General features: G+C 42.2%; 1 protein-coding gene across 1 annotated transcript; it reads left to right on the forward strand.

The window, feature by feature from the left end:
- Nucleotides 1–224: 224 nt before the first annotated feature.
- LOC121697489 (NXPE family member 3-like) lies at nucleotides 225–5,760 on the forward strand. Its single transcript, XM_042079029.1, has 7 exons — nucleotides 225–253; nucleotides 848–1,252; nucleotides 1,378–1,793; nucleotides 1,971–2,041; nucleotides 2,280–2,483; nucleotides 3,286–3,623; nucleotides 5,383–5,760. The coding sequence occupies exons 2-7, from the start codon at nucleotides 863–865 to the stop codon at nucleotides 5,587–5,589; spliced, it is 1,626 nt and encodes a 541-aa protein (XP_041934963.1). The 5' UTR covers nucleotides 225–253; nucleotides 848–862; the 3' UTR covers nucleotides 5,590–5,760.
- Nucleotides 5,761–12,983: the final 7,223 nt, after the last annotated feature.

Here is a 12,983-nt window from a genome sequence, read left to right on the forward strand (position 1 = left end):
CCGTACCTGGATCTATCGTCTATTTTAATCAGTATCGTTGTTTGTCGCAATTAATAGCCTCAAGGGCCGGATTACATTATTATTTTGTCATACGTCGCGGGCCGGAATTAGGCAGGACGCGGGCCGGATTTGGCCCGCGGGCCGGGTGTTTGAGACCACTGCCTTAGGACCACAAGCCCTGTAGTAGTTTGCTGATCTGTCTGTATTTCTGATACGAGGCCTGAAGTTAACATCTGAATTTACTGGTGTTGAGGTAATTACAGTTCTTGTATTACGTTTTTTGTTTTTTGGTCTGGCACCTTGCCTGTGCCAAGGCTCTGTACTCACATTTCCCTTTGTGAGGTCGATGCATTCATCTGCTCTATTAGCAGTGATATTAGACTGCTGGGTTACATTCTCTGCATTTCCAGTAGTTGCTGTACTCACTTCATGAGATGCCTCTCGTAGTTCATCTGTCGTTGATGGAAGGGCATGCATCTTTGATTCCAAAGTAGAAATCCTCTGTTCTAGCTCAGTACATTTTCGGCATGATCTCCTGGGTCTCTGGCCGGAGGAGCGCATTTTGTTTTAATCCAACTTCAAGGTGAATTGCCGTTCAGTTTTTGCTCGTTGACTTGGCTGGCTCATTTAAAGTAAAAAACTAACCACTAAAGTTTCAGATTTAAATGTACTGGTTTCACTGTCTTTGCTAAACTAGCTTGTAAATGAAATAAAAGAATGAAAAAGAGTGGAAATTGCTAAAAGGATAGGTGAAGCAGGAGCAGTGTGAAATGCGTCCTACTCGCTTGAGTAGGAGTTGAACAGTGTGTGTGTGTGTGTTTATGTTTATTTATTTCTCATTGCTCAGGTGCTGTGGTCGTACATGTACGATGATGGGAAAGGTGCCAAGCCTCTTCCCAGGCCTCTCCAGCATCAGCCCAGGGATGGATCCGACGGAGTCGCTATCAAAACTCAAACTCCCAGAAACCCAGAGGCGTCTCCAGCCTCCGCCATGAAGGACCCGGGCCTGGGTGCCGAGGAGTGGGACCGGATACAGAGGGCTCTCCACTGGGGTGGACCGGACCACCAGGTCACCACGGTGAACATGAGCACCAGCCCTGACAACTCCACCTTCGTCATTAATGACCTCAAGGACACTTACCATGTGGGAGATGAACTCCATGTCACCATTGTTGCCAAGAACTTTGCCGGTGTACCAAAACGCTATGGAGGGGATTTCTTCCAAGCAAAGGTTTATTCAGGCAAACAAAAGGTTATTTTATATTTTGTTATTACCGAATACAACATTTATCTGGACTGTAATTCTAGTCAGTCTAGATAAAAAGAGTCTGTTTAGTGAATGTTAGCTGAATGTTTCCTCTTCCCCCTGGATGGTAGGCCAGTGTGTTTGGAGAAGTACTGGACCACCAGAATGGCACCTACTCGGCCCGGTTCACTCTGCCCTGGGAAGGCGAGGCGTCGGTGGCGGTCCGTCTGATTCACTCCAGCGAGGCCGTGTTGGTCCTCAAGCAGCACCGGAACACGGACTCTGACCGCATCTACTTCCACGGCTACTTCGTGGGCAAGAACCCCCAGGGTGCTCGAGTGGAGGAGAAGGTGGAGTGCAACATTAAATGGGACGGGGTGGTGCTGTCGGCCCAGAGGAACTGCTGCTGTGAGTACCAGGATGCCCGCACGCGGCTGACGTGGCAGTGCCGCAAACCCGGCACTCTGCCCTGTGACACCATGGTGTACCACTCCGCGGGGGGCTACAGGAATCGCATGACGGCCCTCGAGAAGATACTCCTGGACAGGTGATTCATTTTTATTCATTCAACAGGTGTTGTCATTCAAACTACTGTAGAGTAGCAAGTATGCATACTCAGTTGTGCTGCTCCCTGGAGCGTACAGTATGATCGTGGTGCTGTGAGACGTCAGCTACAGGAAGAATGTTTCTCAGACGCTCCTTTATGTGCTTTGTGTTTCATCAGTAAACATGTGAACCGGTGGCTGAAGGGTGACGCACGCCTGATTAGAGTCATCGCCTCGAATGCAAATATTGGTACGTTTTCATTCTGTCTGTGGAACTGATTGCAGTGTCACCCTGACAGACACAGAAATACACACACACACACACACACACACACACACGCACTGACACATGCACTGAAAACTCACACCTCTCTGGGAAATACTTTACTCAGCATGATGTGGTGATTTGACTAAAATAAATTGACTGATGCATCATTTTAGAACTTTTTGCAAAATAAATAAACCTCGTCATACTGTCTCAACCTCAGGAGTGAGAGAGCCATGTAAACCTGGACTGCCCACGCTGATACCAGCAGGATTCTACCTGAACAACGTCTGGACGTCATTTGTGTGTGGTGCCCGTCATTTCACAGCGAACGACACAGCCCAGTGTCTAAAGGACAAACACATCTACATTATGGGAGACTCGACTAGCAGGCAGTGGTTTGACTTCCTCATCCAGACTGTCCCCAGTGAGACACACACATTTTAATGCTTTTATTTGGATCTTAACACAGGGGAATAATGTCCAGTATATCTATCTATCGATCTATCAATCTATCTATTGATCTACCTATCTTATCTAACTGGGGTAGACAGCAAAGAAGGTCATTTCCCAAAAAGTCTGCGTGTTCCTTTACTGTAATATACACACTGCTCAATGATTATTTATGCCAGAAGACTAAGCATTTCCTTACATATTGTTTCTAAATGTATTTTTATTTAACCTTTATTTAACCAGGTAAAGTCCCATCGAGTTACAGTTACTCTTCTCCCAGGGAGTCCTGGCCAAGACTGGCAGCAAAAAGTTACAAAAAATATATATATACATAAAAGACAGGACAAAGGTTACATACTACACCACAAATCTCTGTACTATACGTACTACAACACAAGACATTACACTTAACTTAAGCTAATACAGACATACAACAATAAAGGACACCTAGTTACTGTAAAAACAATTACACTGTTCTGTCAGAGTTGACTTTAAAAGATTTTTAAAAGAATTGAAAGGTGGAAGTGATTCGAGATTTACGGTGTTTTGAAGTTCATTCCAGACTTTAGGTTCATATGATGAGAAATCTGTTTTACCAAGTTCTGTTCTTGTTGATGGAATAACTAATAATATTTTTTCTGACAACCTTGTCCTGTAAACACTATCATGGTAAGAAAGCAAAGTTGAAATGTAGAGGGGTAATTTACCTATATGTACTTATATACAGTAGTTGTATGCAACAAATTAATTTGATTTGGCTGGTTTTTCCCTCCCAGCTCTGAGGCGCATGAACCTCCACACCATGTTCCAAGTGGGCCCACTGATGGCTGTGGACGTGCAGAACAACATCGACCTACACTACCGCTCCCACGGACTGCCCCTGCGCTGCTTCAAGACCCCAATGTCGTCGCTTCACTACATGAGTAACGAGATCGACGACATGGTCGGTGGGCCGCACACGGTCATTGTCTTCAACATGTGGGCGCACTTCACCAACTACCCGCTCACCTTCTTCGCCTACCATGTGTTTCTGATTCGCCGTGCGGTCGTGGCGCTGCTTAGACGGGCGCCAGGGACCAAGGTTGTCATCAAGACAGCCAACACGGGCTACAAGGTGAATACTTCAGGCCGTCCACAAGTCTACGGTTCTTGTTGTTATTTTTGCTTTTAATCTTTGACACTTCAGAAATACCATACTTCAGCATATGATGTATAGCTTAATTATCCACCATTTAGGCTACAGGATTAGTATAGTCATATCATGTAATCATGCACAAACTGAAATAGTTTGACTTGACTTCAAGCACATCATTAAGACCATCTCTGAGGAAAGGTGAGGCAAAAAGTAGAATGTGTTATTGCCCTCTACAGGAACATTTGTGCCTTTTTAGCACAGGAAGATTGACTGAAATGTTACAGAATATTTTATTTCTACACATAGCGTAGCCTACCCGGGCTATGCAAGATAGCTTCTAGGCTACCACATTGACAATTTCTGTAAATGCGCACTTTCTCTCCTGTCTCTGCCGAATTTGAACAATCCTCTAGAACAGGGGTTCCCAAACTTTTCCACGACAAGGCCCCCCAAATACCACTAGGTTCTGGCTAAGGACCCTCTTGATGTGTTATTAAACCCATCAACAATACAACGGCAAATGTAAAAATACATTAAGCTAATCCTAATAATTATTTTAGCCACAAGCACTTCGCAATGGAGCATACAGTGTGTAAAAATTGTATTTGGGGCTTTCTGTTATATGAGAGCTATCACTCTACTATTATTCCCAGTCATTATCATGGGAAATATAATGTTCAGATATGCGTCACATTATTATAATGGCATTGTATAACAACCCTCATAGTAATATAAGTCATAGTATTTTACATTTTTTAAATGTATTTATTTGTTGCTTTTATTTTTCCTTCCAATTTGCTGAGGCCCCCCTGGCACCCCCTCGCGGCCCCCAGGGTGCCCCGGCCCCCACTTTGAAAACCACTGCTCTAGAACACTGAAACAGAACGTTATATCTTCCATGTGAGGAGGACCCAACACACTTTGTAATGATATTTTATTTTCAAGGGCTTTTGAGATCTGGGGTTATTACCTCACAGTAAAATTAATTATTATTAGCCTACCACACGTCTCCCCTGCACACATGAGAGTTCATCAGAGCCGTGCCACTGGAGGAGGGGCCGCTCATATAGCCTTCTTCTCCCCTTAATTATCGCAAATATGTCCAAACAGTTTTTGTGAGGGCTACTTTTTTTGGGAAACTGGGAGAAAGGGGATGCGACTGCACAGCCTAAGCTGCTGAAGTGCCGCGAGGGCGCCGCAAATGAACTTCAGAAACAATACATTTAAGCTCACAGGCCCATCCTCCCAAAGCTCCCGATTAACTACTCTGAGCCTGCACTAGCATAATGAATACGTGTTGCACACAGTCGCAGTTCTATCTACTGTTTTCTTTCCGCTGTCATCATAGGTAAATTTAAATCCTAAATGTTCCCACACTCCAGACTTATGCGACGCTGGTGCATCCTCCAACTCCGGCCTGCCTTTTTTATCTCTCCCACTAGCCATTTCTACACGTGACCCGCATCACTCCACACCTCCGCACATGCCCCAAACCAAGACAAGTGAACCGAACGGTTCAGATTATTTTTGTGAACCGTGCCACCCCTAGTACTCACACACATACTGTACACATACACACACATACTGGTAGGATCTCTAGAAGAGCCTCTATCACTGTACTCTGTGCGAGTGTGTGTGTGGTGGCCTGTGTGTGTGTTGTTTTTGCAAGAGTTGTATGTTCATCTTAAAATGTGTGTATGTGTGTGTGTGTGTGTGTGTGTGTGTGTGAGTGTGTGTGTGTGTGTGGCAGGATATCTATGGCAGTGATTGGTTTTCCATGCAGCTGGACCGAATCCTGAGAGAGGCATTCCGCGACGTGGGAGTTTACATCCTGGACGTGTGGCAGATGACCGCCTGCCACTATAACACAGAGAACATCCATCATGCCCCTGTGGTCATCAAAAATGAAATTGATATTCTTCTCTCCTTTGTCTGCCCCCAGTAAAGAGCCAAACCCTCCGGACTCCCCAGTCCAACGCCTTCTCTTGGAGTCCTGATGGCACCTTGTCACTTTGGCCCACTCCCCCACCCACTCACTCACTCACTCACTCACCCACTCACCCACTCACCCACCCATCCACTCACTCACCCACTCACTTACCCACTCACTCACTCACTCACTCACTCACTCACTCACCCACCCACCCACTCACTCACTTACCCACTCACTCACCCACTCACTTACCCACTCACTTACCCACTCACTCACTCACTCACTCACTCCCCCACTCACTCACTCACTCACTCACCCACTCACTCACTCACTCACTCACTCCCCCACTCACTCACTCACTCACTTACTCACTCACCCACTCACTCACTCACTCACTCACTCACTGACTCACTCACTTATTCACTCACTCACTCACTTACTCATGATACAATTCCTTCATGGTTCTTTAAGGAGATCTGGGATGCCATTGGCTATGATGCTCTGGCTATAATAAATTCCAGCCAAGCTAATGGCATAGTTCCTGATTGTTTTAAACATCCCATAGTTCAACCTCTCTTAAAGAAACATAACTTTTAAGTTAGTGTTTTAAATAACTATCAGCCATTCTCAAAATATATATACCATTTTTGAGCAAAGTTTTAGATTAGATTTAGGTTTTTCAATCAGGTTTCAGGGCATTTCACAGTACTGAGTCTGTTCTACTGAAGGTTGTTGAATGCTGACTCTGGAAATTGTTCTTTTTTGGTTTTGCTGGATTTAAGTGCAGCTTTTGATACAGTGGACCATGACATACTCATTGAGTGTCTAGAGCACTGTGTAGGAATTAGGGGCTTGGCTCTTCACTGGTTTACTTCATATATATAGCATAGAACTTTCACAGTTAACATTGGGGCATGCTCTTCTGCACCTGCCGCTATGACCTCTGGAGTCCCACAGGGTCTATTTTGGGCCCTCTTTTTTTTTCTCTGTACATGCTTCTGCTTGGTCAAATTATTTGCAAACATAATGTGTCCTTTCATTGCTGTGCAGATGATTTGCAATTATATCTACCTTTGTCCCTTGGAAATAAAGATAAAATATTCTTTAAAGTATATTATATCTTTATCTTTAAATCAGTGTTCTATTAAAAGGCTCAATGATGAATATATATACCTGGATGGCTCACAGTTTCCTGCAGTTAAATGCCAGTAAGACTGAGACTATTCTGTTTGGTCCTCCTAAGCAAACTGAAGGCCTGAGGGGATTCCTGGGCCCCCTTACCTTATCTCTAAAACCACAGGTCAGAAATCTTGGAGTACTTTTTGATCCTGAATTAAAATTTGACAAACAAGTCAATGCTTTTGTCAAGGGCAGCTTCTTTCAGCTAAAACCAATAGCTAAATTAAAAAATGTTTAACTGCAGTAGATCTTGAGAAGGTCACGCTTTTTACATGCTTTTATTACTTCCAGACTGAACTATTGCAATGCCCTTTATATTGAAATTAATTAATCATCTCTTGCAAGATACAGTTAGTACAAAACACAGCCGCTAGTCTGCTTATCGGGACAAGGAAACAAGAACACATCAATCCAGGACTCTATATTGAGATTGAATGGGAAGGCTCAAGTTTAATGTAACAACCATGCTGAACTTTTACACTCCATTACGACCACTAAGATCTGCATCCCACGCACGCCTGGCAGTGTTGTAGTCAAGTCACCATGCCTCGAGTCTGAGTCCAGGTTCGAGTCTCCAGTGTTCAAGTCTGAGTCAAGTCCAATTCCAAGTTTAGTCCGAGTCGAGTCCACTACTCATCTGAGTCAAGTCCGAGTCGAGTCACTAATGCAAAACAAACAACTTTCGGGGCATTCATGTCTCCAGGCATTTGGCACCGTTAAAGTTAACGTCCGTTATTGTAGGAACATGGCATGATGTGTGATGTATGACATGAAGCAGTAACACTCCATTGCACTAATATTAATACTGAGAATAATTTAGATAATAAAATCATATACCAAATAATATTTTAATATTAACATATTATTGACATATTATAGCCTAATGACATTACAAACAAAAGTTGAGTCCTCGTCTCAATTTCCGAGTCTGAATGGTCTGAATGTACGAGTCCGAGTCCAAGTTCGAGTCATTCAGTGCTCAAGTCCAAGTCAAGTCACGAGTCTCTAAATTTAGCCCATGACTAGGACTCGAGTCCGAGTCCTGGACTTGAGTACTTACTTCAACACTGACGCCTGGACACTCCCTGTTCCTCCACACAGAAAGGTGACCGTGCTTTCAGTATTCATGCACCGCACCTCTGGCACAGCTTACCCCAGGACCTCAAATCAGCATCATGGTTATGGATTTGGCAGACGCCTTTGTCCAAAGCGACATATATACAAAACAACATAATATTTTAAATTGAACAGGGAACAGATTAGAATGTTGGTCAAATATAATAAGGAGAATAGTAATAATAAACAACAATATCAATTCAATCAATAGCCTAATAAAAATAAGCAATAAAAAAGGGGAAAGGCAATAATAAAACAATAATGTCCATTCAATCAATAATATAAAACAATGACATGGTAAGACTACATTAAGGAGAATGTCAATAATAAACAATAATGTCAAATTAATTAACAGCATAATGAAAATAAAACAATATTATACAAACCATAACACATAAGCGCTTAAACAACTAAGTACATGTTGAATAGGAATGTCTTTAGACCCCTCTTAAACAAATCATCTGTGATTGTTTATACATCTCTACTAAAAACCTGTCCTTTCAGTCTTGAACTAATGGATTTGAAGCCACTTGTACTTTTGCTTTGGTTTGAGTCTGGATGTGTCAGTTATACCACTGGAGGTGTCTAGTATCACTACACTGGCTCCCTATTGAGGCCAGAATTAAATTCAGAACCCTGACTTTGGCCTATATGGTTGTCACTGGGTCAGCGCCAACTTACCTCAGCGAGTTAGTCCAGATATATACTCCCTCTAGATCACTGTGTTCTTCCAATGAGCGACTTTTGTGCAGAGCGAATGTCATTATCAGGTCTCAATCCAGACTGTTCTCGTTCTTACTATCTCAATGGTGCAAAGAGATGTCAAATGTCATTCGTTCGGCCACTAGTTTGGATTCCTTTAAAAAAACATCTACACTGTTTAAATTGTCCTAGCTTTTTATGTTTTGATAAGTCTGTACTTGCCTGCACATATTTGTGGGCAAATTCATATTTGTCTTTTATAGGTTATCTTTTTCTTACTTACTTCTTACTTTTCTTACTTTTTTCTTACTTTTTTTACTTTTTCAACAATTCTGTACTTGCTGTACTTACAAAGTTTCTGGCAAATTATCATATGTCTTTTATGGGTTATTTTACTTCTTCTAAATGAATTTTAATGATGATTATGACGTGTGTTATGGTGACATTAATGTCCATCTTCATTTCTTGACGTCAAAAAACCTGTTTGTATGTCACCTGATAAATGTGTCTGCCAAATAAAGTAAAGTAAAGTAAAGTAGTTGGTGCTTGAATCTTCTTTTAAACTCTATCTTTTTAACTGTGAAGCACTTTGGAATGTAATGTGCTATACAAATTAAAATTACTTACTTCTTATATACTTACTCACTCACCCACTCATTCACACACTCACTCACTCATTTACTCACACACACACACACTCACTCATTCATTCAGTCTCACTCACTCACTCACTCACTCACTCACTCACTCACTCACTGATGACCGGTTTCAACCACACCTGACGCTCAGCATGCAGGACCTGCAGGTGCCACTGACCACAGACATTTGAGCCTTTGGGTCACTGTGCCCCTGCCTATGCATCCGTCTGAAGTGACAAGTCACTTGGTTTGCGGCACCCTGCCGTTCTACTGTGCCTCCTCACCCTCGCTAACCCCCCCCCCTCTCTCTTTCGTTCTCATTCTTCTTTCTTTCTCAAAAAAACCTTCAAAGTATTATAATTATGGCCTTGAGATGAATTAAACGTTTTGTGGAATGATGTGGGACTATTTTAATTCCAAAGGCCAAGGGACATTTATCAGGATGCATAGTATCCTGGATCCATGAAATAACTGGCCTTTAAAAATAAAAATCTATAATCAAATATAAAAAATCAAATAATAAGTCAATGTGATTAAACCAAATGAAACTGCTATTAGAAAGCCCATGATGTGAGCTGGACATTGAGGTCAGTGATTTAATCTTAGGTCTATCTCTTGTGTATTAACCAAACTGTTTAACTAATTTTATACATTGCCTGTAATACATCCATTTAGTATTTCCTGGGATATGATATGATATCTTGGTGATAAAGACCACCACAGTTGTTAGTGGTGTCCCTAACACCATTCAAAATAATTGATATGATAATTAAATACAGTTTTTGCAGAATTTGGCTCATATGTCAAAACTCTACACTAGCCAAATATGACAGCTCTTGGAAATAAACAACTCACATCATTGTCAAAGTTTTAGAGAAGAGGTATATAGACGATATGACTCCTCTCAGTCTCCACTATGTAGCAGATCTAATTTGAACATTATGCTACTCCATTTAATTGGAAACGCACCTTTAGCGCACACGAGTGAGAGAGAGAGATTCTTTTTACAGGAGATCATGAATATGAGGATTTAGCAGAAGCCTTCCCTACTCTCAATGCTTCAGTCACAGACAAAAGAGCAGTTTCAGTAGAATGACCACTCTTGAAACCAGACTGCTTAGGGTCTATTAGGTTATTCTCAGATAGTAAATTCTCCCTTTGCAGGTTTCGGATGTTTAAAAACTGCTGCCATCAGAGGGGGAAAGAGGGAGTCTATGGAGTATGGACTCAAAAAATGTACATTATTTCTCACCATTAATGTAATAACTAAGTCTGTCCACAAGAGGGCGCACTAGCCAAACAGTCTGAAAATTCAGTTAGATCCTGAAACAGACGGCACCTGGATCGACAGGTTTTCTGTTCTCTTCTTTTTCCATGTGGGCACACTCCTCGTCGAGGAGGCCCTTACCCTGCAGATCATAGAGAAAGGATGCTCTGGGAAGAGAACACAGTTGCCTGTCCAGTGTAGCCATGGGTCTGTCTACACGGAAGTGTCTTGGTTCAGTTCCACCCAACCCACTTCCAACGTCACTGTTTCAAGCTTTCCACTCCAATTTCCTATTAGGGTGGGCAGAGTGGGAAACAAGCTATAGCCTAGGCCTCTACAGATCACTATGATGTGTAGCCTATGTGCTGTAACAAGCTATAGCCTAGGCCTATACAGATCACTATGATGTGTAGCCTATGTGCTGTAACAAGCTATAGCCTAGGCCTCTACAGATCACTATGATGTGTAGCCTATGTGCTGTAACAAGCTATAGCCTAGGCCTCTACAGATCACTATGATGTGTAGCCTATGTGCTGTAACAAGCTATAGCCTAGGCCTCTACAGATCACTATGATGTGTAGCCTATGTGCTGTAACAAGCTATAGCCTAGGCCTATACAGATCACTATGATGTGTAGCCTATGTGCTGTAACAAGCTATAGCCTAGGCCTATACAGATCACTATGATGTGTAGCCTATGTGCTGTAACAAGCTATAGCCTAGGCCTATACAGATCACTATGATGTGTAGCCTATGTGCTGTAACAAGCTATAGCCTAGGCCTATACAGATCACTATGATGTGTAGCCTATGTGCTGTAACAAGCTATAGCCTAGGCCTATACAGATCACTATCACTATGAAGTGTAGCCTATGTGCTGTAACAAGCTATAGCCTAGGCCTATACAGATCACTATCACTATGATGTGTAGCCTATGTGCTGTAACAAGCTATAGCCTAGGCCTAACACAGATCACTATGATGTGTAGCCTATGTGCTGTAACAAGCTATAGCCTAGGCCTATACAGATCACTATGATGTGTAGCCTATGTGCTGTAACAAGCTATAGCCTAGGCCTATACAGATCACTATGATGTGTAGCCTATGTGCTGTAACAAGCTATAGCCTAGGCCTATACAGATCACTATCACGTGTAGCCTATGTGCTGTAACAAGCTATAGCCTAGGCCTAACACAGATCACTATGATGTGTAGGCTCAAACTTTGTGAGCTACAATCCTGTAATCTTTTTTCAAAATACTCACATTTGTGTACTTCAAATAGAATCAACTCAAATTTCTGCAAGAAAATCACAGACCTTGTAATTTGATGTAGAATACAAGGTGGTTCTTTGTTACAACCTCACTACCGGGGTGGGTTGTAACACATACTGGGGCAAGTTGTAACAGTTAGACAAAAGACAGAAAAAGAGAGGCCACATCATGCAATATGTTTCAAAAACACGTTTGGGGCTTTGAAATAGGTCTATGAACACAAGAAAACATTTTTATTTTGTTTCTCTTTGAATGACCATAACCAAAGTAGTCTACTGTATGTATGTGTGAGATGTGTGTATGGGTGTGTTTGTGAGTGTGTGTGTGTGTGTGTGTTTCTCTGTGTAAATTTGACTATAGTATAACATTTTGCACAAAACTCGTAATACAGATGTGCCAGTGTTGATAACCTACATCTGACAAAAACAATGCCAGAGAAATGACATTAAATGATAATTAATGACACATAAATCATTTTAAGTCGTCTGGAAAGGAGAGGTTTCCAAGTGAGGTGTAGGATAGGTCAACTCCCGCCCCCCACCACCCAGTACTGAAGCATTCTGTCACATTTTTTAAATCTAGCAATTGTACTAATTTGAATGCATGTGGGGTGGACATGACATGCCGACAGCCATTTGTATCTTGCTGTATATAGGCCTAATGCTTTGGTTTATGCTTGGAAGAAATGCATCATGTATTGTCTCAGAGACTACAGTTTAATATGGCATGTGGTTTTATCTTCAATGCTATAAGTTCTAAACAAAATATAGCCCTGGTGAAAAAAAATACTTTCTTATATCAAAATCACTTTTCCGTCTGTAAAATTAGAACGGGTGGCATTCTGGGCTTAACAAGCACCATGTGGGACAGTGGTGGTGGAATTACGCGAGTGCTGAGGTGATCATGTCTTATTCCTGCTTGTGGAAATGGTGGTGTTATAACTCACCCCATGGTACAACCATACCCGTTCTCCCCTATAGGGTGGGCTAATTGCTTTGTTTGTCTCATTGCCATTTTTAGCATAAGCCGTGCAATCAGATTGGGAAAAAAACAAGAGAGAGAGAGAACAAGATATGACGACCATTTTCACTTCAGATAATGATTACCATCGACCAGACCGTGCCTTTTAGCATATGCGCTGAGATACATCGATGTGAAGCGTCCTTACGTCACACGGACGCTGACAGTGACGAGTGAAGTCGACTCCCTCCGATCCCACCTTTCCCACAACTCT

This window comes from Alosa sapidissima, chromosome 22 (assembly GCF_018492685.1).
Source record: "Alosa sapidissima isolate fAloSap1 chromosome 22, fAloSap1.pri, whole genome shotgun sequence".
NCBI lineage: Eukaryota > Metazoa > Chordata > Actinopteri > Clupeiformes > Clupeidae > Alosa > Alosa sapidissima.

Excerpts from the sequence above, each read along its gene's own strand:
- LOC121697489 (XM_042079029.1), top strand. The coding sequence starts at position 863 with ATGTACGATGATGGGAAAGGTGCCAAGCCTCTTCCCAGGCCTCTCCAG. Across the intron at positions 2,042-2,279 it reads CGCCTCGAATGCAAATATTG|GAGTGAGAGAGCCATGTAAA; the intron begins GTACGTTTTCAT and ends TCTCAACCTCAG. Across the intron at positions 2,484-3,285 it reads CCTCATCCAGACTGTCCCCA|CTCTGAGGCGCATGAACCTC; the intron begins GTGAGACACACA and ends TTTCCCTCCCAG.